This window comes from Schistocerca nitens, chromosome 9 (genome assembly GCF_023898315.1).
Source record: "Schistocerca nitens isolate TAMUIC-IGC-003100 chromosome 9, iqSchNite1.1, whole genome shotgun sequence".
Lineage (NCBI taxonomy): Eukaryota > Metazoa > Arthropoda > Insecta > Orthoptera > Acrididae > Schistocerca > Schistocerca nitens.
The window spans coordinates 260183241-260201252 of record NC_064622.1 but is presented as its reverse complement, the minus strand read 5'-3'; the positions used below and the strand labels follow the sequence as shown (position 1 = coordinate 260201252).

At 44.2% G+C, this 18012-nt stretch overlaps 1 protein-coding gene across 1 annotated transcript in view; it reads left to right on the top strand.

Annotated features, from left to right (window-relative positions):
* The window catches only part of LOC126203667 (uncharacterized protein CG3556-like), a 122107-nt gene that overhangs the window by 10729 nt on the left and 93366 nt on the right, over positions 1 to 18012 (top strand). The window contains exons 2-3 of the mRNA XM_049938032.1: positions 11483 to 11586; positions 16400 to 16543. Coding sequence (XP_049793989.1) covers positions 11483 to 11586; positions 16400 to 16543 — 248 coding nt within the window. The remainder of the gene's footprint in view (positions 1 to 11482; positions 11587 to 16399; positions 16544 to 18012) is intronic.

Sequence of the window (18012 nt, the reverse complement as noted above, 5' to 3'; positions counted from 1 at the left end):
TCGCGAAATACAAGTTATCTACACGAAAATTTAGAGTTCATACCAGGCGCGCGACTGCTCACCGCTCAGAGACTAAGTCCCACGTTGGCACACAACACGAAATTTTCTAAGTCGTTTCACTTCCTAGCTGCCTATAGACCGACCGACCGTCCGCTTTCCTGTCTGCATCCGAACTGTCCGCTTTCGCGTCTGCACCAGCATTGTCGATCTGCCCGTCCCCGGCCTCGTTTCCCGAGCGCCGAATACCCTCGTTCAACTGACTAGGGCAGTTCCCTTTCCTGAAGCTGTCCATCTGATTGGCTATAGCTTATTCTACATTACTTTACATTTTAACGTATTTAAATAATCAAAGCTTGCCCACTTTCATGTTCTAAATAAAGTTACAATAATATCCATTACATAATAAACGTTACATTCTTTTACATAAAAGCAATACAATTTCCTTCTTAACTTTGAATTTCACTGCCAGCAGCCTTGCACCAATGTGATTTCTGATAAATAAATAAAGAACAAAAGTAACTATTATGCACTAAACTTTACAACAAATATTCTATTACCTAATGATTCAAAAGGTGTCATGCTGTCATCGTTCAATGTGTTTTGTGTGGAGAAAATGATGATCTGATGCTTCACTGAAAATACTGGTGATTTAAATTTACTATATCTTTTAAACAAATAAAGTTACAGAGTTGATATTTACAACGTTTGTCGTTTTAATGACGCGCTTCTATTTGAAATACCGATCGTGAATCAGGTCTTTGTTACAAAACTTGTTAATTTCACTTTAACAGTAAATCCTAAACTATTATAGATATGATCAATATTCGACTTTTGCTGGGAGCACCATGAAAATTTATGTAGGGTGGCAGATTTCAATTACTGTGGCTTGATTCCCTGCATTACTACTGAATTAAATAGTCTACATACATTTTTTCCTTTATGGCCGATCTTAGGTCCGCCATATTTAACACTGCTATGTCTCCTCGGCCACAAAAGCCGTCTACTGGGTTTCCCTATGACGCAGGTTCTCGTCTGTCTCACTCGCACACTACAGCGCTATGACCTCAATAGACGGCTATGAGTTTCCCCATCTCGTGGTGAATCTCCGCCCTTTTTTGGCATCCGGTTGTGGGCGACAGGGTTCGTTTCACAATTCCTGAAGGCTGATTCTTTCGGCCATATACTTAAATGAGAGCGTAATGCTCGTTAACTCACTGTACAGGCTTTCAGCAGGGAGATCATTGAAACGCAATGCCCCAAACGTAAGGTGAGTTCTGCAAAACTGTACCGGAACTGCTGCATCGTATTGTACTGTACGTCTCTGAGTGGATCTGTCGTTGATTCATAGCATGTTCAGTCAAGGGACAATGTAAATACGATACGATACAGCCACCTTACGGACAAGTAAAGTAAGCAAAACCCGCATCATGACTTCCTAGTAATCATGCTCGTCCTCCTTGTTTCCTTGCACGAAATAAAGAATATACATGTAAACAAACAGCACAGTACGTGTAAACCTGTACGCTTGTAAGTTGCAAATAAGCTGGGAAACAGTAGCGCCAGGCAAAGCAGTAGACAAGCCGACTTCTCCGACCCAAGGTTCCCTACCTCAAATTGTTCAGTGGAGAATTCTCTCTGTCCTGCTACATTTTTGCACACTCTTACGGAAACACAACCTGTATACAGGATGTTCATTGTAACGGAGACTTTGAAATATCTCAAAAACTACACATCGGATCAGAATAGCTGTAATTCCAATTTGGATACATCCAACGGTAAAACACTCGACCCGTCACCGCATCCCGTGCGTGGGTAGCGGGGGGAAACTTCGAAACCTTCAATGGTTTTTGCTGCAGATTACTATTCTACGGCAAGATATACATACGTTCTGTCTGAAGCATTTTCTTCGTTTCGCCACAGAGGGCGCTGTATTCGGAGGGATAGAAATGGGCACACAATCGTAATTTACGACATTATTCTCAATGGCTCTTGAATATCCAATAGCCCGTGGGAGCCCACCTCCACGCTGCGAGGATAGGGCAGGCCAGTATTTCACAACTTCTAATCTAAACCTCCAACACGTCGAACAACGGAATACTCGAAGCACCACCGTGGTCGTCTAGTGCACTACGTCGTATCATAACAGACAGCACAGTGCGACCGGAGCTCACGTATCGTGCAGACTTAGAACAGATAACGGCTCCAAACATTACAGTTCTTGGGCAGTGTTCACTGCCTGCACACCTACCTATTGTTTGCAGACCAGACGTGCAAAGTGGACGGAGAATGTGTTCCCGTTGGACTGTCTCCTTAGCTTGACATAGGCCCACACACTAATGATGGTTTTACCAGTTGAAGAAATCTGAGAACTTTGCCAAGCCACTCCAACTGGTACTCTGCGACATTCTGTAATCGCGCCCTAAGTCATATGACGTGGCATTATCTACACCACAAGGTGCGACTGAAAGTTACGAAACCGGTTGTGAGCGTCTGTAAGGGACTTCAATAAATACAGCTACTGAGGACTATGGGACTTTTCATTCAGGTTTCTATTTTAATAGGTTTGACACCTGTATGTAAACACCTGTTACACTGTATGAATTGGTCAACCAATTACGTATAATTACTTTAGCTGTCGCTGCCGCAGTTTCAAAATTATTTTTAAATTTTTACAATGGAAATGTTTTCACATTTGGAAGAGAAATGGCATAAAACGAGCAATGAAAAAGATAAAAAAAGTAAACATATAAATTAATAACATTATGAGAAGGAACGTAGCTACTCACCATATAGCGAAGATGCTGGATCGCAGGTAGGCACAACAAAAAGACTCTCACAACTATATCTTTCGGCCTTTAAGGTCTTCGTCAACAATAGACACACATACACACGCACGCATACACACACACGCGCACGCACACACACACACACACACACACACACACACACACACACACACACACACACACACGACTGCAGTCCAACATATAAATTAGTAATTACTATTTCGATTTCACTCATGAGAGGTGTCTCAATTTCCATATTCACGATCCTCGTCCACTGGTAGTATCCACACCTGGAGGTTCGTTGTGGCTGCGTGTTTCTGGGAAACCAACTACGACACGCCGGCCGGTGTGGCCGTGCGGTTCTAGGCGCTTCAGCCTGGAACCGCGTGACCCCTACGGTCGCAGGTTCGAATCCTGCCTCGGGCATGGATGTGTGTGATGTCCTTAGGTTAGTTAGGTTTAAGTAGTTCTAAGGTCTAGGGGACTGATGATGTTAAGTCCCATAGTGCTCGGAGACATTTGAACCAACTACGGGTGGGCTCGAACCCACAACCTTCACCATACCATATAACTAACTTAACTGCAAGGCTACGGTACCATTTCGAAAATTTGCGTTATTTTCAAGGCGCTAGTGGATCGCGAGAAGTTATTCGTCGATTACTCGCTAACGCGGACCCGCCAAGGATAATGGCTGCAGAGTGTGATAGATCGGACTTCACCGTACAGCACTGTGTAGCTGGTTTGACAAAATCGATCCCATCCCTTGGGGTTTCTCTCCGTCAGTTCGTGTGTGAATTACCACTCCGTAACTGTAATCCTACTTAAATCCCATTTAAGTTTCATATCCTTTGAACTGTCCGATTCAGTATAGTATGTATCTGGTCTGTGTGTTTCGTAATTGCTCATAATGTCTACCGTTGTCCGTATAACAAAGTGCTTGGTTATACGAGGGTTCTCCAGTAAGTAAGTTCTGATCGGTCGCAAAATGGACACCACAGTGAAAACCCGATGAAGCGTTGCACAGGTGTGTTGGGTAGTGTCTCTAGTATGACCGTCGATCGCATCAAGACGCTCTTTTCTGTTGTGAGCGCACTGTGAGCGAGTAAAGGTGCATAGAGCAACGATGTCTCCCGCCAAGTAGGACGGCCAGCTGAGAGGCTTCGCCTTAGTGAATGCAGCCCACCGAACACGACTGCCACGCACTTCCTTCTTCATGGCAATTCTCAGTCGCACTCTGCAGGGGCAGTGAAGACGCTCCTGCAGCCTTCTCGGTAGGAAGTGTTCGATCACCCACAACACAGCCCTAATTGGCTCGTCCTGAGTATCGTCTCTGTTCACATGAAACGCTGGATACGAAGACAACACTTGGGGGTTGGCTACGAGCTATGGACCAGCGTAAAGAATTAACGCAAAGCATAGGCGGCTGCCTCCTATGACGATGGTGTTGGAAATTTGGTATAACGCTCCGACAAATGTCGAAGTCGGAGCGGCGACTATATAGAGAAGTATCTGGAAAGTGTAACTAACTCTTGCAAATAAATGTTTCTGATTTTCACGGTGGTTTCATTTAGCGACTGGTTCGAACTTAATTTCTGGACAACCTTCGTACTTCTGTACAGCACGCATAATATAGCGACCTGAAGTACTGCTGCTGACACTCAGGAGTAGTAATAATCAAAAGATCGTATATTTGGCGTTTTGTTCATTCCTATACATTATAGTTTCCCCATTGTACTTTGGACTAATTCCAGGATCTGTCATCCGACATAACAGTGAGTGACACCTTTCCTTGTCGTTACACTTCAGAGCAAGTATCTCTTTTCGCATTCTCTAATCCACCTGAGGTCTACACGACCCCAACCACTCTCATGCTTATTGTATAGAGCACTGAATTTAGCTGTTATCCAAATTAACCTGGCATTTGACTGTACAGTATCAAGTTGAGGTTTTTAGTTTGGTTCCTCGCGCAAGAAGGTACAAACATTGCTTTGATCAGAATCTCTAACGACAGTTCATTCAATTTAGTAATTATACACGATATTTGCCCATAATTATTGACTGAAATAAAAGTCCACAAACGCAGTGTTACATTCACTGCACGGTAACGCTTTGGATATGACGTTACATTGTCACTGTACTTGAGTGTAGCTCACCTGTGTAGCCGAGATCACTGAGGCACGCTTTTGCGGATGTGCTCGACTCAGATGTAGACAGCTCGAACCCTGGCAGTGGGAGAAAATTTCACCACTAACATTTGGTCGGAAATAGGGGTGGAAGTGGTGGCATTAATTTCTTGATCACCAGAATTGGCTCCAAGGTCTTGGATTAAATTCCGAAATTATACACAGTGGCTCCTGAAGTGAGGTCATGTGTCAGTGTTGATGTTTAAGCTCGGAGGCCACCTTGTTGCGATTCGAGAGGAGTAGGCTATGTGCTCGCATCGGGTTTCATCCTCTCCCTTCTACCATCGTCACGAGCAGCAGTAGTATACAACACAAACGTAGCACTACACTTGAAACGCATCCATTATACTCACGTAAACTCTTCAGATACATTTTAAAGACATAACGAACACACCTCTTGGAAAGTGATCATTTTGTGCGGAAAAGGAAACCTATTTGGAAAAAAGCTATTTCCTGTCAGGCAATTGCACACCTCCTTGAGATCACCCAGCGAACTATCCCAAAAAAATTCTTTTTTTATTTTGCTTCTTTTTTACTTAGGTGATTCGATTTAAGCCGTAGCTTCTAGGTGAAGGACCTCTTCAGACGGAGAGGCAGTTTTCCCACAAACTACAAAATCCCGCCATTTATCTGTTACCCTCGTGGATTCCGTCCAGTGAAATGTTCTCCTCGCTATGCGGGCCCAGGCTTAGATCCGCCACATATATCTTCCTCTACTAGGCTGTCACGCAGGAGCCTTATCTCCGTGGGGCTCTGTACGTCTCGAGGCACGCAAACGTGGCCCACTACCCCCTCCTTAAATCACAAGCACGCCGTCTCCATAGCAACGGCTGTTCTAACGATCCTGATTACGGGGGAAGGGGGCAGGGAGAGGGAAGGAGGCAAGAGCGCAGATAAGTTCGTTCGACGCACCGCGAGTATGACTCGGCCGTTCCCAGCATTTTCGCCGCATACGGAACCCATTCATCTTCATGAGGAGCCAGAAGGCAACCTGCAATCATCTGAAACCAAAAACTGCAAAACAATTGTTATGTATTATGGGGAATCAATACAGCTGTTGTTTGCAGAACAAGTCGTTTTATCTACGACTTACTTGCCAACAATTGCAGACTAGATGGCTCGTATCAAGAGATTTCTTCTTACTTCTTAGAGCTATTCACTCGATTTTTGGATCTGATGAAAATGTTGGCTAAGCAACTCACATTACATGTCTGTTAAGGGGCAGTATGGAGGAACGTAAGCACAATTTCTTACAAAATACAGCTCAGCACTAATTCTGAAACAAAGTTTTCTAACGTACCAGTGCTACTACCGTACAATAGGTACATAAAAACAGTTATTTAACACATTAATGCCACCACATTACTATAGGTACCTAACTATTCTTAACTGAGAGGGTGGGTATGAGATTTGTATATATGATCAAGCAGGTAATGTTCAGGCATATGCAACTACTTTCTGTATTCATATTTGTAGTGATTTTTGGCCGTTAACACAAGATACTGCGCATGGGAAGTACAACGCTACTCTGGAAGCTTCTAGAACGCAGAGCCACCCGCTATTTTCAGTTGCAAAGAGAACAGCGGCGAAGGGCTATAGAATTTTGTCAGTGATGAAAAATTCAGTAAAATAGTCCACGATCATAATTGCAGTAGTTAATGTAATACTTCTTATTGATCGCTCTTTTAATTGTATAAACTTTTTGTGCACTTCGATGTTAAGCAAATATCATTTTTAGCCTGAGAAGAAGCAATTTTCCCAATGAACGGCATGAAATCATTAAGAGTTCACGATAACACGTTTATACAATAATAAGTGATCAAAATGGAGCCTTAGATTATCTTAATTTAATTTTAGGCTTTCACGGGGTACACTTACTGATGGCCAGTGTCCATTATATGCTCACGCTCTGGCTTTCTTCAAACAACTGACACTGAATTGATACGTGTCTCTGTAACGGAGTAGGGGCGAGTTTGGTTTCCAAAGACCGCTTTTTTTGGGGGGGAGAGTGGGGGGGGGGGAGAATGACCGCTGGGAGAACAGTTCACCTGCCATTTTCCTGATATGCTATTGCACACACTTATATGCCAGTGAGAATGTATACCGATCAAATATACTTCTAAAGTAGCATGAAATGTATCCCGGGGAATTTATAATAAAAATTAGATTTATCTGTCATGTTACTCAATTATTTCACTGTGCCGTTTAAAGAATATTTTTCTATTTCGTGTGTGAAATGCGTTAGCAAGCGAGAAGCTGGGTGTGTTAAGGTGCCAGGTCACAAAAGGCATAAACCTCATCCTGAAAATACAAATTTATTTCAGCAAACACTTCTTGAGATTTATTTTTAGCACTGAAATTTCACAAGTCAAATTAGCCGAGCGGTGTAGCTGCGTGGTCTCGGGCGCCTTGCCACGATTCCCTCCGTCGGATGTTCGAGTCCTCCCTCGGGCATGGGTGTGTGTATGTTGTCTTTAGCGTAAGTTAGTTTAAGTTATATTAAGTAGTGTGTAAGCCTAGGGACCGATGACCTCACCAGTTTGTTCCCATAGGAACTTACCACCACTCACAAGTTAAATTAATGAAAGAAAGTCAGCAGTAAGGATTTAGTGTTTGAAATTTGAGCAATTTTCAGTTGAAGTTTGAAACTATGACATGACGTAGAGACTCTGTCTCAAAATAAACGCAATAAAAACAATACGAATCCAGATACTACGAGGGCGGGCACACAAACATTTCAGTTCATACACGTTCCAAAGAAAACCAAAAATACATCAAGCATGAATAAACATTTAATTAATACATCTATTAACACATGTCAGCATAACAGATCATAAGAGGCAATGATCAGCTATAAAACAATGTGAAATACAATATTTACGTAAATCAGAGAAATATTACTTAAAGTCTCAAAAATAAGGTGTTCTTTAAGTTTGGAAACACACAAAACTGAATGGGGGCTAAGACTGGGCAGCACGAAGGATGACTGATGATAGTTGAATCCAAGGTATCGAACTGTTGCAGATGACGCAGCCCTTATATGTGAACGAACTCTACGAAATCGAAAACTCGATTACAGCACGCTGTTTCTCAAAAAATGGCTCTGAGCACTATGGGACTCAACTGCTGTGGTCATTAGTCCTCTAGAACTTAGAACTACTTAAACCTAACTAACCTAAGGACATCACACACATCCATGCCCGAGGCAGGATTCGAACCTGCGACCGTAGCAGTCGCACGGTTCCGGACTGCGCGCCTAGAACCGCGAGACCACCGCGGCCGGCGCTGTTTCTCGCGCGCCGAGATAGTTACGTTACACACCGCCATGTTACACGCTACAATTCGAAGCCCTCTAGCGGCAGAGACCTGCGCATACGTAGAAATGAAGACTGAAGATGTAGAGTGTAAATAAATGTATTTTTTATTTAAACAAAAAATTCGAAAGCATTGCTTTTCAGCACGCCCTCTTACAATACCGCAAACTCCAGGCTTGGCTAGCATCTGCATTTACGAGGGATGTGTTCAGTAAATAACGCCATACATTTTTCTTCTGAAAGTAGGTTGGTGTTATTCAGGATTCCAATAAACCATACTATTTCTCATTCTTTTGGCTACAAAACCCTATTTTCGACATAATCGCTGTTCAATGGAATAGCGATACGCCACCTTACTGGGAGTGTCTTTATGCCGGCATGATACAACTCTATCGGTCCGTCGGAGCCAATGTTCTGCTGCATCAATAACCTCCTCATCATACACCTACAGCTTCCACTAGAGAGCATTTTTCATTGAGCCGCGAGATCCGGGCTGTCGGATTGATGAGGAAGAACAGTACAATGAAATTTTATGAGATCCTCTCGATGCGCAGACTTGTGTGAGGTCTTGCGTTGTCATAGGAAAGGAGAAGTTCGTCTGCAATTCTGCGGCGACGAACACCTCGAATGGGAGTGCCCGCACCTTCCAACATTGCACAACTGTTTGCGCCCGGCCGTCACGCGGGTTATAGGAGAGATTTGCGTGACCTTCATGCGATGACAGATGCGTCTCCCAACGACTCACCGTGCTTTTGTTCAGTGACAGGTCTCCGTAGATATTCTGCAAGCGCATATGAATATCTGAGTGAGATGTTCTGGTTTTCCGCTAAAAGAAACTTAGTAACAGCTCTATGTTACAGACACCACTTGAAGGCTACGTATAGCCATTTAATATTTCTTTCATAATACGGGGCCACAGTCACAATATATTTCTTTAAAGTCAGTACCACCATTAGACTGTTGTTTATTTACAGTGTTCCATCTGTACTTACACAATCATGATTTCGGCTTCAAAATGCTATTCTCAAGTGTTTTAAGTGTTATACATTGCCTAAGATGCCATACGACAGTATGCCTAAGATGGCATACGTCGGTATGCCATCTTAGGCAATGTATAACACTTGAAACACTTTGAAGCCGAATTCGTAATTGTATAAGTGTAAATGTAACACTGTAAATAAACAACAGTCTAATGGCGGTACTGACTTTAAAGAGCTACGTATAGCGCCGCCACCTATCGAAACTTCATTAAACTATAAAGGCTGAAGCGGGAATATTTCATGATGTTCCACAACAAATTCCACACTTTTAAACGAAACTGGCCGAGAAAAAAAGTGTTGCATTACTTACTGAATGATCATACAATGAAGGCTTTCACGACCGGATGTTTCAGCTGCTGAGAATTCTTCTGCGTTGTATGGCCGCGGTCCATGGAACTCTTCAATCCCTGACGATAGGACACAGCCATGGAAGAACACGGTTTCTCTACCGTTCATCAAAAAAGTAGCGGATCAAATCGGCAAGATTCTAAGGAAACATGACGTTCGACCGATTTTCAGATCAACTAAGGAAATAGGGCAAGCACTTCGTTCCGTTAAGGGTAAACGTCCCCCTCTGTCTGCAAGTTGTGTGTAGGTGTGGCAAGGTCTACGTTGGAACTACAAAGAGAAGTGTGAATACACGATTGAAGGAACATAAAAGTCTTTGCCGACTAGGGAAAACAGACAAATCAGCCGTGGCGGAACATGCTCTTCAATCAAGTGATCACGTAGTGAAATTTTCGGAGACTGAAGTTTTATGTACTATGACGAACTATTATCCACGGCTATATAGAGAAACCATCGAAATATATAAACATGGGGATAATATTAACAGAAAAGAATAAGGCATGAAACTCAGTGATAAATGGACTGTGGCGCTACAGATTCGATGAGAAGTTTTTATCTTTGACGTACTATGATCGATAGTTAAAAAAATTTATCTTTGACAAGGTTTATCTCTAATATCACGTGAAATCCAGACCACGCCCACTTTCCATGGTATTTAGGCCGCTGTTCTACGTCCGACTCGTCAGTCGGCAAGACTCAGCACAACCAGGAGCATCTCCGAAGACGTCCAACGTAGCTTTGGATGAAACGTCAGGATTGAGGAGTTCCATGGACCACGCCCATACAACCTGGAAGAATTCTCAGTTACTGAATGATCCTCGTATATTCAAAACTGAATTCTCTCGGTGTTTACACACTTTCGTCGAACCCTTGAAGATGTATTACTTTTCAGCTATCTTCTAATTGGACATAATAGGAAGCCTTAACTTGTACAGTGTAAAACGATAATTCATCGTTGCAGTAGTACATCCAGATCCTTCCAACGCTTTGCGTCTCGAGCAATAAGTCCCCACTGCTGCCAACTGTAGTGGCAATAAGTCCCCACTGCTGCCAACTGCAGTGAGTTGTCTGACGAGTTATACTCGCTTTGTAAGTAGGCTGTTTAGGTTTTTTTATTGGTAACGCCACGTAGCGCTCCGTATGAAAATCACTGGCTGTGCTGTGTGCAGTAAGTGGCTGGTTTGCATTGTTGTTGGCTATTGTAGTGTTGGGCAGCTGGATGTTAACAGCGCGTAGCGTTGCGCAGTTGGAGGTGAGCCGCCAGCAGTGATGGATGTGGGGAGGGAGATGGCGGAATTTTGACATTTGTAAGACTGGATGTCATGAACTGATATATATAATATGACTTTTGAACAATATTAAGGCAAATACATTGTTTGTTCTCTATCAAAATCTTTCTTTTGCTAACTGTGCCTATCAGTAGTTAGTGCCTTCAGTAGTTTGAATCTTTTATTTAGCTGGCAGTAGTGGCGCTCGCTGTATTGCAGTAGTTCGAGTAACGAAGATTTTTTTGAGGTAAGTGATTTGTGAAAGGTATAGGTTAATGTTAGTCAGGGCCATTCTTTTGTAGGGATTATTGAAAGTCAGATTGCGTTGCGCTAAAAAAATATTGTGTGTCAGTTTAAGCACAGTCATGTATAATTTTTCTAAGGGGACGTTTCAGCTTTACTTCCTGTGAATGTGAAATCTAAACGTTTTTGTCGTTTTGTACATGAAGACGGTTGTTCTGAACAATTAGCAGCTCGGACACCTCGTCGGCAGATCCAGTGTACAGAGGGGTATGGCAGTCAAGATGTGACGTTGTGTTGCAGGCACCACGAGGCGCCTGTGTCCCCCCGCACGCTGGCCCGCTACTGTCTGGCGCTGACGGCGCTCTGCAAGGACGCCAGGAACTTCTACGGCCACGACATCGTCAGTGAGTATTCGCTGCCTCACTTGCATTTCTATTCTGCTAACAAACTTCCTTACCGCGTCTCACTTCTGGGAAATAAACCTGCGACGTCACAAAAAAATACATTCCCAGAGAAAGAAAGCCACGACACAAAAGGCCGATTCGACTAGGGAACGCGAAAGAAAGATTTAAATTTGCTGGGGGGATTACAGGGAAATTCAATGAATCTATTAAAGGGACTGTACACAAGACGTTAGTACAGTGAACAGTACCGTGATGATTGGTGTCGTTATTAAGTCACTGGTGCGCTGCCGGGACCTCTCTGAGCTATATTTTCCCATTCATAAAAAACTAAAGCAGTGAGAAAGCGAATAGAAAACGAAATGATACTTCATGCTATGAGGAAGCCATCTGATGGTATTTCAGTGATTACAGAAAGCAGTCAGATTAATAACGAACCTGATAGTATGTGCCCACTACAGTTGTAAAACTATCATAAGTAAATGTAGATTACAGTAGATTTTCTAGCAGCTTCCAGCCGCGCGGTCTCAGGCGTTTTGTCATGGTCCGCGCGGCTCCCCCCCCCCCCCCCCCCCCCCCGCCGGAGGTTCGAGTCCTCCCTAGGGGTTGGGTGTGTGTGTTTTCCATAGAGTAAGTTAACGTTAGGTTAAGTAGTGTGTAAGATTAGGGACCGATGACCTAAGCAGTTTGTCCCATAAGAGTTTACCACAAATTTAAGTCATACCGGCGTTACCTGCACATTGGGTGTGTTGAACAACTATCGAGCCTTACCTCAAAACGATTGCTTTCTGGACGTATGCGATCAGTATCTTACTAGGTTCCCCTAAACACCAGAAGCAGTAAACCCTCCAGAAACTGAAGGAGCACATATAAAGGACCATGTAACCTACTGAATATTTTTTTCCTGCATAGTTATCCTTCTGTCTGTTCCTTAAAAGTAAACAGTATTAATAGCAAAATTGAAATTGTTAATGCGTAATTGAGATTTTAATCAAATGTTCAAATGTGTGTGAAATCTTATGGGATTTAACTGCTAAGGTCATGAGTCCCTAAGCTTACACACTACTTGACCTAAATTGTCCTAAGGACAAACACACACACCCATGCCCGATGGAGGACTCGAACCTCCGCCGGGACCAGATGCACAGTCCTTGACTGCAGCGCATGAGACCGCTCGGCTAATCCCGCGCGGCAGATTTTAATCTAAATTTGTTGATTTGTCACGTGAAATAGAGGTATGTTGTGATAAAAATAGAGAAAACAATTCAGACTTATCTTATAGAACCAGAAAACGCAATTTCTTCAACAAAAAGGTAAAATGAAAAAAATTTCGAAAGAAAAATTAGGGAACATCGCTTCAGTACTTCCTCTAACTTATATAACACATGTTTCTGTTATTCATAAAAACCTTTGCATTTATCAGAAATAATAGGGAACTCTTGCCTTTCATCATGATAAACGTTTTACTGAGTAAAAAATAAAAGCAATAGTTTGTGCATGAAAAATGGTTGCATAAAAGCGCAGAAGTTGCGCAATCGACAATTTTTTATTACTTATAAGACGCAGTTTATATTATGCAGGGATATAAAATACATAATGGAAAATGCTGAATGATGTGTGGTTTTAATTTTGTGCAAAACAAACAAATAAGGAGAAAGGTCGGTTCCCGGTTTATGTTTCACACATTCATTCACGTTTTTCCCTACCAATGTTACCAATACTAGGGTAATACTACCATTTTCGATGTCATTTATGTACTGAACCAATACTACTACTGAGCAGCAATTTTGATAGAGCACAACTGTAGTGTCCAGTTATCAGTATAATGTAGCATCGCCTCTGGCACGAATGCATACACCTATTCAGTTGAGAAAGATGTCAAAAAGCTCTTGTATCTTCTCCTGAGGCAAGACGGCCCATAAGAGTTGTAAATGGCTCTTAGTATGTGGCTCTTAATAGCCAGGATACTGGGGCACTGGAATGGAGCTGACGCACCAAAAGGTCCCCCACAAGCTCCATCAGGTGCGGATCTGGGGATCATGCTGGCCATGGGAGTACCTCAACGTCATGCAGACGGCTCAATTGAGACACCTGATTAATGTGGATGAACACTGAAACTGGTACCACAATACTGTCGCTTCAGGGGTAATGCACGAGGCCGCAGGATGTCCCTGAAGTACGGTAGTGGAATCACATTTCCATGGCCTGAAGTAATACCCGATGGCTTCCCCAACCATGACGGGAGAATTAACACCGTTGTGCTTTTCCGAAACACTGGAAAGGTGACACTTCTCCCTCATCGGCACATTACACTAGTTTCTATGAACTGTCTGCGTGCTTTTGAGACACTCCCGTGGCCATCAAATTCCGCATATCTGCCCCCGATGTAACATGTGTGGGACCCGCTCGGTCGTGAACTTAGTCGCAATACTAGTGTCCAGAATATAGAGGACCAGTTACAATGAGTTTGAGGCCCTCTCCAACCAAATCAGAGCATGGATCGAGATCAGAGTGTGCAGCATCATATAGGCTAGTGGACTCATACTGCGAAGTTCTTTGTTAGTTTTACTCGATTTTGTAATGACTGAAATAACATCGAATACCCTCTCTTCCCTGAAGTTTCATCCCATTTCCTCCCGACTTTCTGGGTACTTCACTTTGTCTAACTTATTACGAATCCGCACAATCCGCTACAGGATCTTGCATCAGTGAGTGTGTTCACAAGGACATGCCTTCCTTCGCAACACATTAGTTCAACTAGAATGAACAGTCCGCCGGCCGTTGTGGTCGAGCGGTTCTAGGCGCTTCAGGTCTGGAACCGCGCCACCGCTACGGTCGCAGGATCGAATCCTGCCTCGGGCATGGATGTGTGTGATGTCATTAGATTAGTTAGGTTTAAGTACACTACTGGCCATTAAAATTGCTACACCACGAAGATGACATGCTACAGACGCGAAGTTTAACCGACAGGAAGAAGATGCAGTGATATGCAAATGATTAGCTTTTCAGAGCATTCACACAAGATTGGCGCCGGTGGCGACACCTACAACGTGCTGACATGAGGAAAGTTTCCAACCGATTTTTCGTACACAAACAGCAGTTGACCGGCGTTGCCTGGTGAAACGTTGTTGTAATGCCTCGTGTAGTGAGGAGAAATGCGTACCATCACGTTTCCGACTTTGATAAAGGTCGGATTGTAGCCTATCGCGATTGCGGTTTATCGTATCGCCATACTGCTGCTCGCATTGGTCGAGATCCAATGACTATTAGCAGAATATGGAATCGGCGGGTTCAGGAGGGTAATACGGAACGCCGTGTTGGATCCCAACGGCCTCTTATCACTAGCAGTCGAGATGACAGACATCTTATCCGCATGGCTGTAACGGATCGTGCAGCCACGTCTCGATCCCTGAGTAAATAGATGGGGACGTTTGCAAGACAACAACCATCTGCACGAACAGTTCAACGACGTTTTCAGCAGCATGGACTATCAGCTTGGAGATCACGGCTGCGGTTACCCTTGACTCTGCATCACAGACAGGAGCGCCTGCGATGGTGTACTCAACGACGAACCTGGGTGCACGAATGGCAAAACGTCATCTTTTCGGAAGAATCCAGGTTATGTTTACAGCATCATGACGGTCGCATCCGTGTTTGGCGACATTGGAAGCGTGTATTCGTCAACGCCATACTGACGTATCACCCGGGGTGATGGTATGAGGTACCATTGGTTACACGTCTCGGTCACCTCTTGTTCGGCACTCCGTACAGTGGACGTTACATTTCAGATGTGTTACGACCCGTGGCTCTACCTCTCACTCTATCCCTGCGAAACCCTACATTTCAGCAGTATAATGCTCTACCGCATGTTGCAGGTCCTGTACGGGCCTTTCTGGACACAGAAAATGTTCGGCTGCTGCCCTGGCCAGCACATTCTCCAGATCTCTGACCAATTGAAAACGTCTGGTCAATGGTGGCCGAGCAACTGGTTCGTCACAATACGCCAGTCACTACTCTTGATGAACTGTGTTGAAGCTGCATGGGCAGCTGTACCTGTACACGCCATCCAAGCTCTGTTTGACTCAATGCCCAGGCGTATTAAGGCCGTTATTACGGCCAGAGGTGGTTGTTCTGGGTACTGATTTCGCAGGATCTATGCATCCAAAATGCGTGAAAATGTAATCACATGTCAGTTCTAGTATAATATATTTGTCGAATGAATACGCGCTTATCATCTGCATTTCTTCTTGGTGTAGCAATTTTAATGGCCAGTAGTGTAGTTCTAAGTTCTAGGGGACATGACCTCAGATGTTGAGTCCCATAGTGCTCAGAACTATTTGAACCATTTTGAACAGTTATGTCTGGAGAAACATGCGCAACTGTGCATTATAGTAGAGGTTGAAAATACCGGTTCAGCTTTAAGGTTCTTTTTATCTATGAGTGCTTAAATCACGTTTCAGATTCTTACACGTCCATCAACAGGTCGATAACTTTGAGCTGTGATCCGGGGCGCCGTGATGGACGACTAAAGGACGCCGTACTCTGCTCTGCACTGCTCGGTGGTAGACCACGTCCAGTACTCGTCCATCACTGCGTTTGGGGTCGCAGCACAAAGTTATCAACCTGATAAATAATAAGAGCCTTACAACTGAAGAAGTATTCTCAACCTCTACTCGAGTAATATAGCTGTCACCAGTAACTATTCGTCAGGCACGTTATGGTAGTGCAAAACCAGAAAAAGAGTGCGTATGTGTGTATCAGAGGAGCCAGTACGAGGAATGGTAGCAGTGATGCAAGTCTGTGTGTGTTGCGGCAGACATGCTGCATAACCACGAGGCGGGCCTGGAGGCGGACTACGCGCTCAGCTCGCTGGCCGTCTGCAGCGCGGGCCACAACGTGCGCCGCCGACAGATCCGCCGGCTCAGCGACGTCGTCGACAGCGTCGCCGCCCACGACACGGGTAAGCGGCGCGGCGCGGCGCAGCGCAGTGCAGCCTAACAGGCCAGGCGGCGACACTGGCAGTGTGGCAACAGCAGGCGGCGAGCGCAAGTAGTCTGCGACTGCAAACACTCAAGATAGAAACTTACTGTAGCAAATGATACAGATATGCACAGCATAGCGCAGCGGTCTCCAAACTTTTTAGCCCGCGGACCACATTGACTCCTCCAGGGGGTCATAAGGGCCAAGATGCGTTTTAGACAGGTACGTGCCGAGTAAAACTGTGAGCGACGGGAAAAACCCACCGTGGTTCAACAACAAAGCTAGGAAGCTACTGCGAAAACAAAGAGAGCTTCACTCCAAGTTTAAACGCAGCCAAAACCTCTCAGACAAACAGAACCTAAACGATGTCAAAGTTAGCGTAAGGAGGGCTATGCGTGAAGCGTTCAGTGAATTCTAAAGTAAAATTCTATGTACCGACTTAACAGAAAATCCTAGGAAGTTCTGGTCTTACGTTAAATCAGTAAGTGGCTCGAAACAGCATATCCAGACACTCCGGGATGAAGATGGCATTGAAACAGAGGATGACACGCGTAAAGCTGAAATACTAAACACCTTTTTCCAAAGCTGTTTCACAGAGGAAGACCGCACTGCAGTTCCTTCTCTAAATCCTCGCACAAACGAAAAAATGGCTGACATCGAAATAAGTGTCCAAGGAATAGAAATGCAACTGGAATCACTCAACAGAGGAAAGTCCACTGGACCTGACGGGATACCAATTCGTTTCTACACAGAGTACGAGAAAGAACTTGCCCCCCTTCTGACAGCCGTGTACCGCAAGTCTCTAGAGGAACGGAAGGTTCCAAATGATTGGAAAAGAGCACAGGTAGTCCCAGTCTTCAAGAAGGGTCGTCGAGCAGATGCGCAAAACTGTAGACCTATATCTCTGACGTCGATCTGTTGTAGAATTTTAGAACATGTTTTTTGCTCGAGTATCATGTCGTTTTTGGAAACCCAGAGTCTACTCTGTAGGAATCAACATGGATTCCGGAAACAGTGATCGTGTGAGACCCAACTCGCTTTATTTGTTCATGAGACCCAGAAAATATTAGATACAGGCTCCCAGGTAGATGCTATTTTTCTTGACTTCCGGAAGGCGTTCGATACAGTTCCGCACTGTCGCCTGATAAAGTAAGAGCCTACGGAATATCAGACCAGCTGTGTGGCTGGATTGAAGAGTTTTTAGCAAACAGAACACAGCATGATGTTATCAATGGAGAGACGTCTAAAGACGTTAAAGTAACCTCTGGCGTGCCACAGGGGAGTGTTATGGGACCATTGCTTTTCACAATATATATAAATGACCTAGTAGATAGTGTCGGAAGTTCCATGCGGCTTTTGGCGGATGATGCTGTAATATACAGAGAAGTTGCAGCATTAGAAAATTAGAAGATCTGCAGCGGATAGGCACTTGGTGCAGGGAGTGGCAAC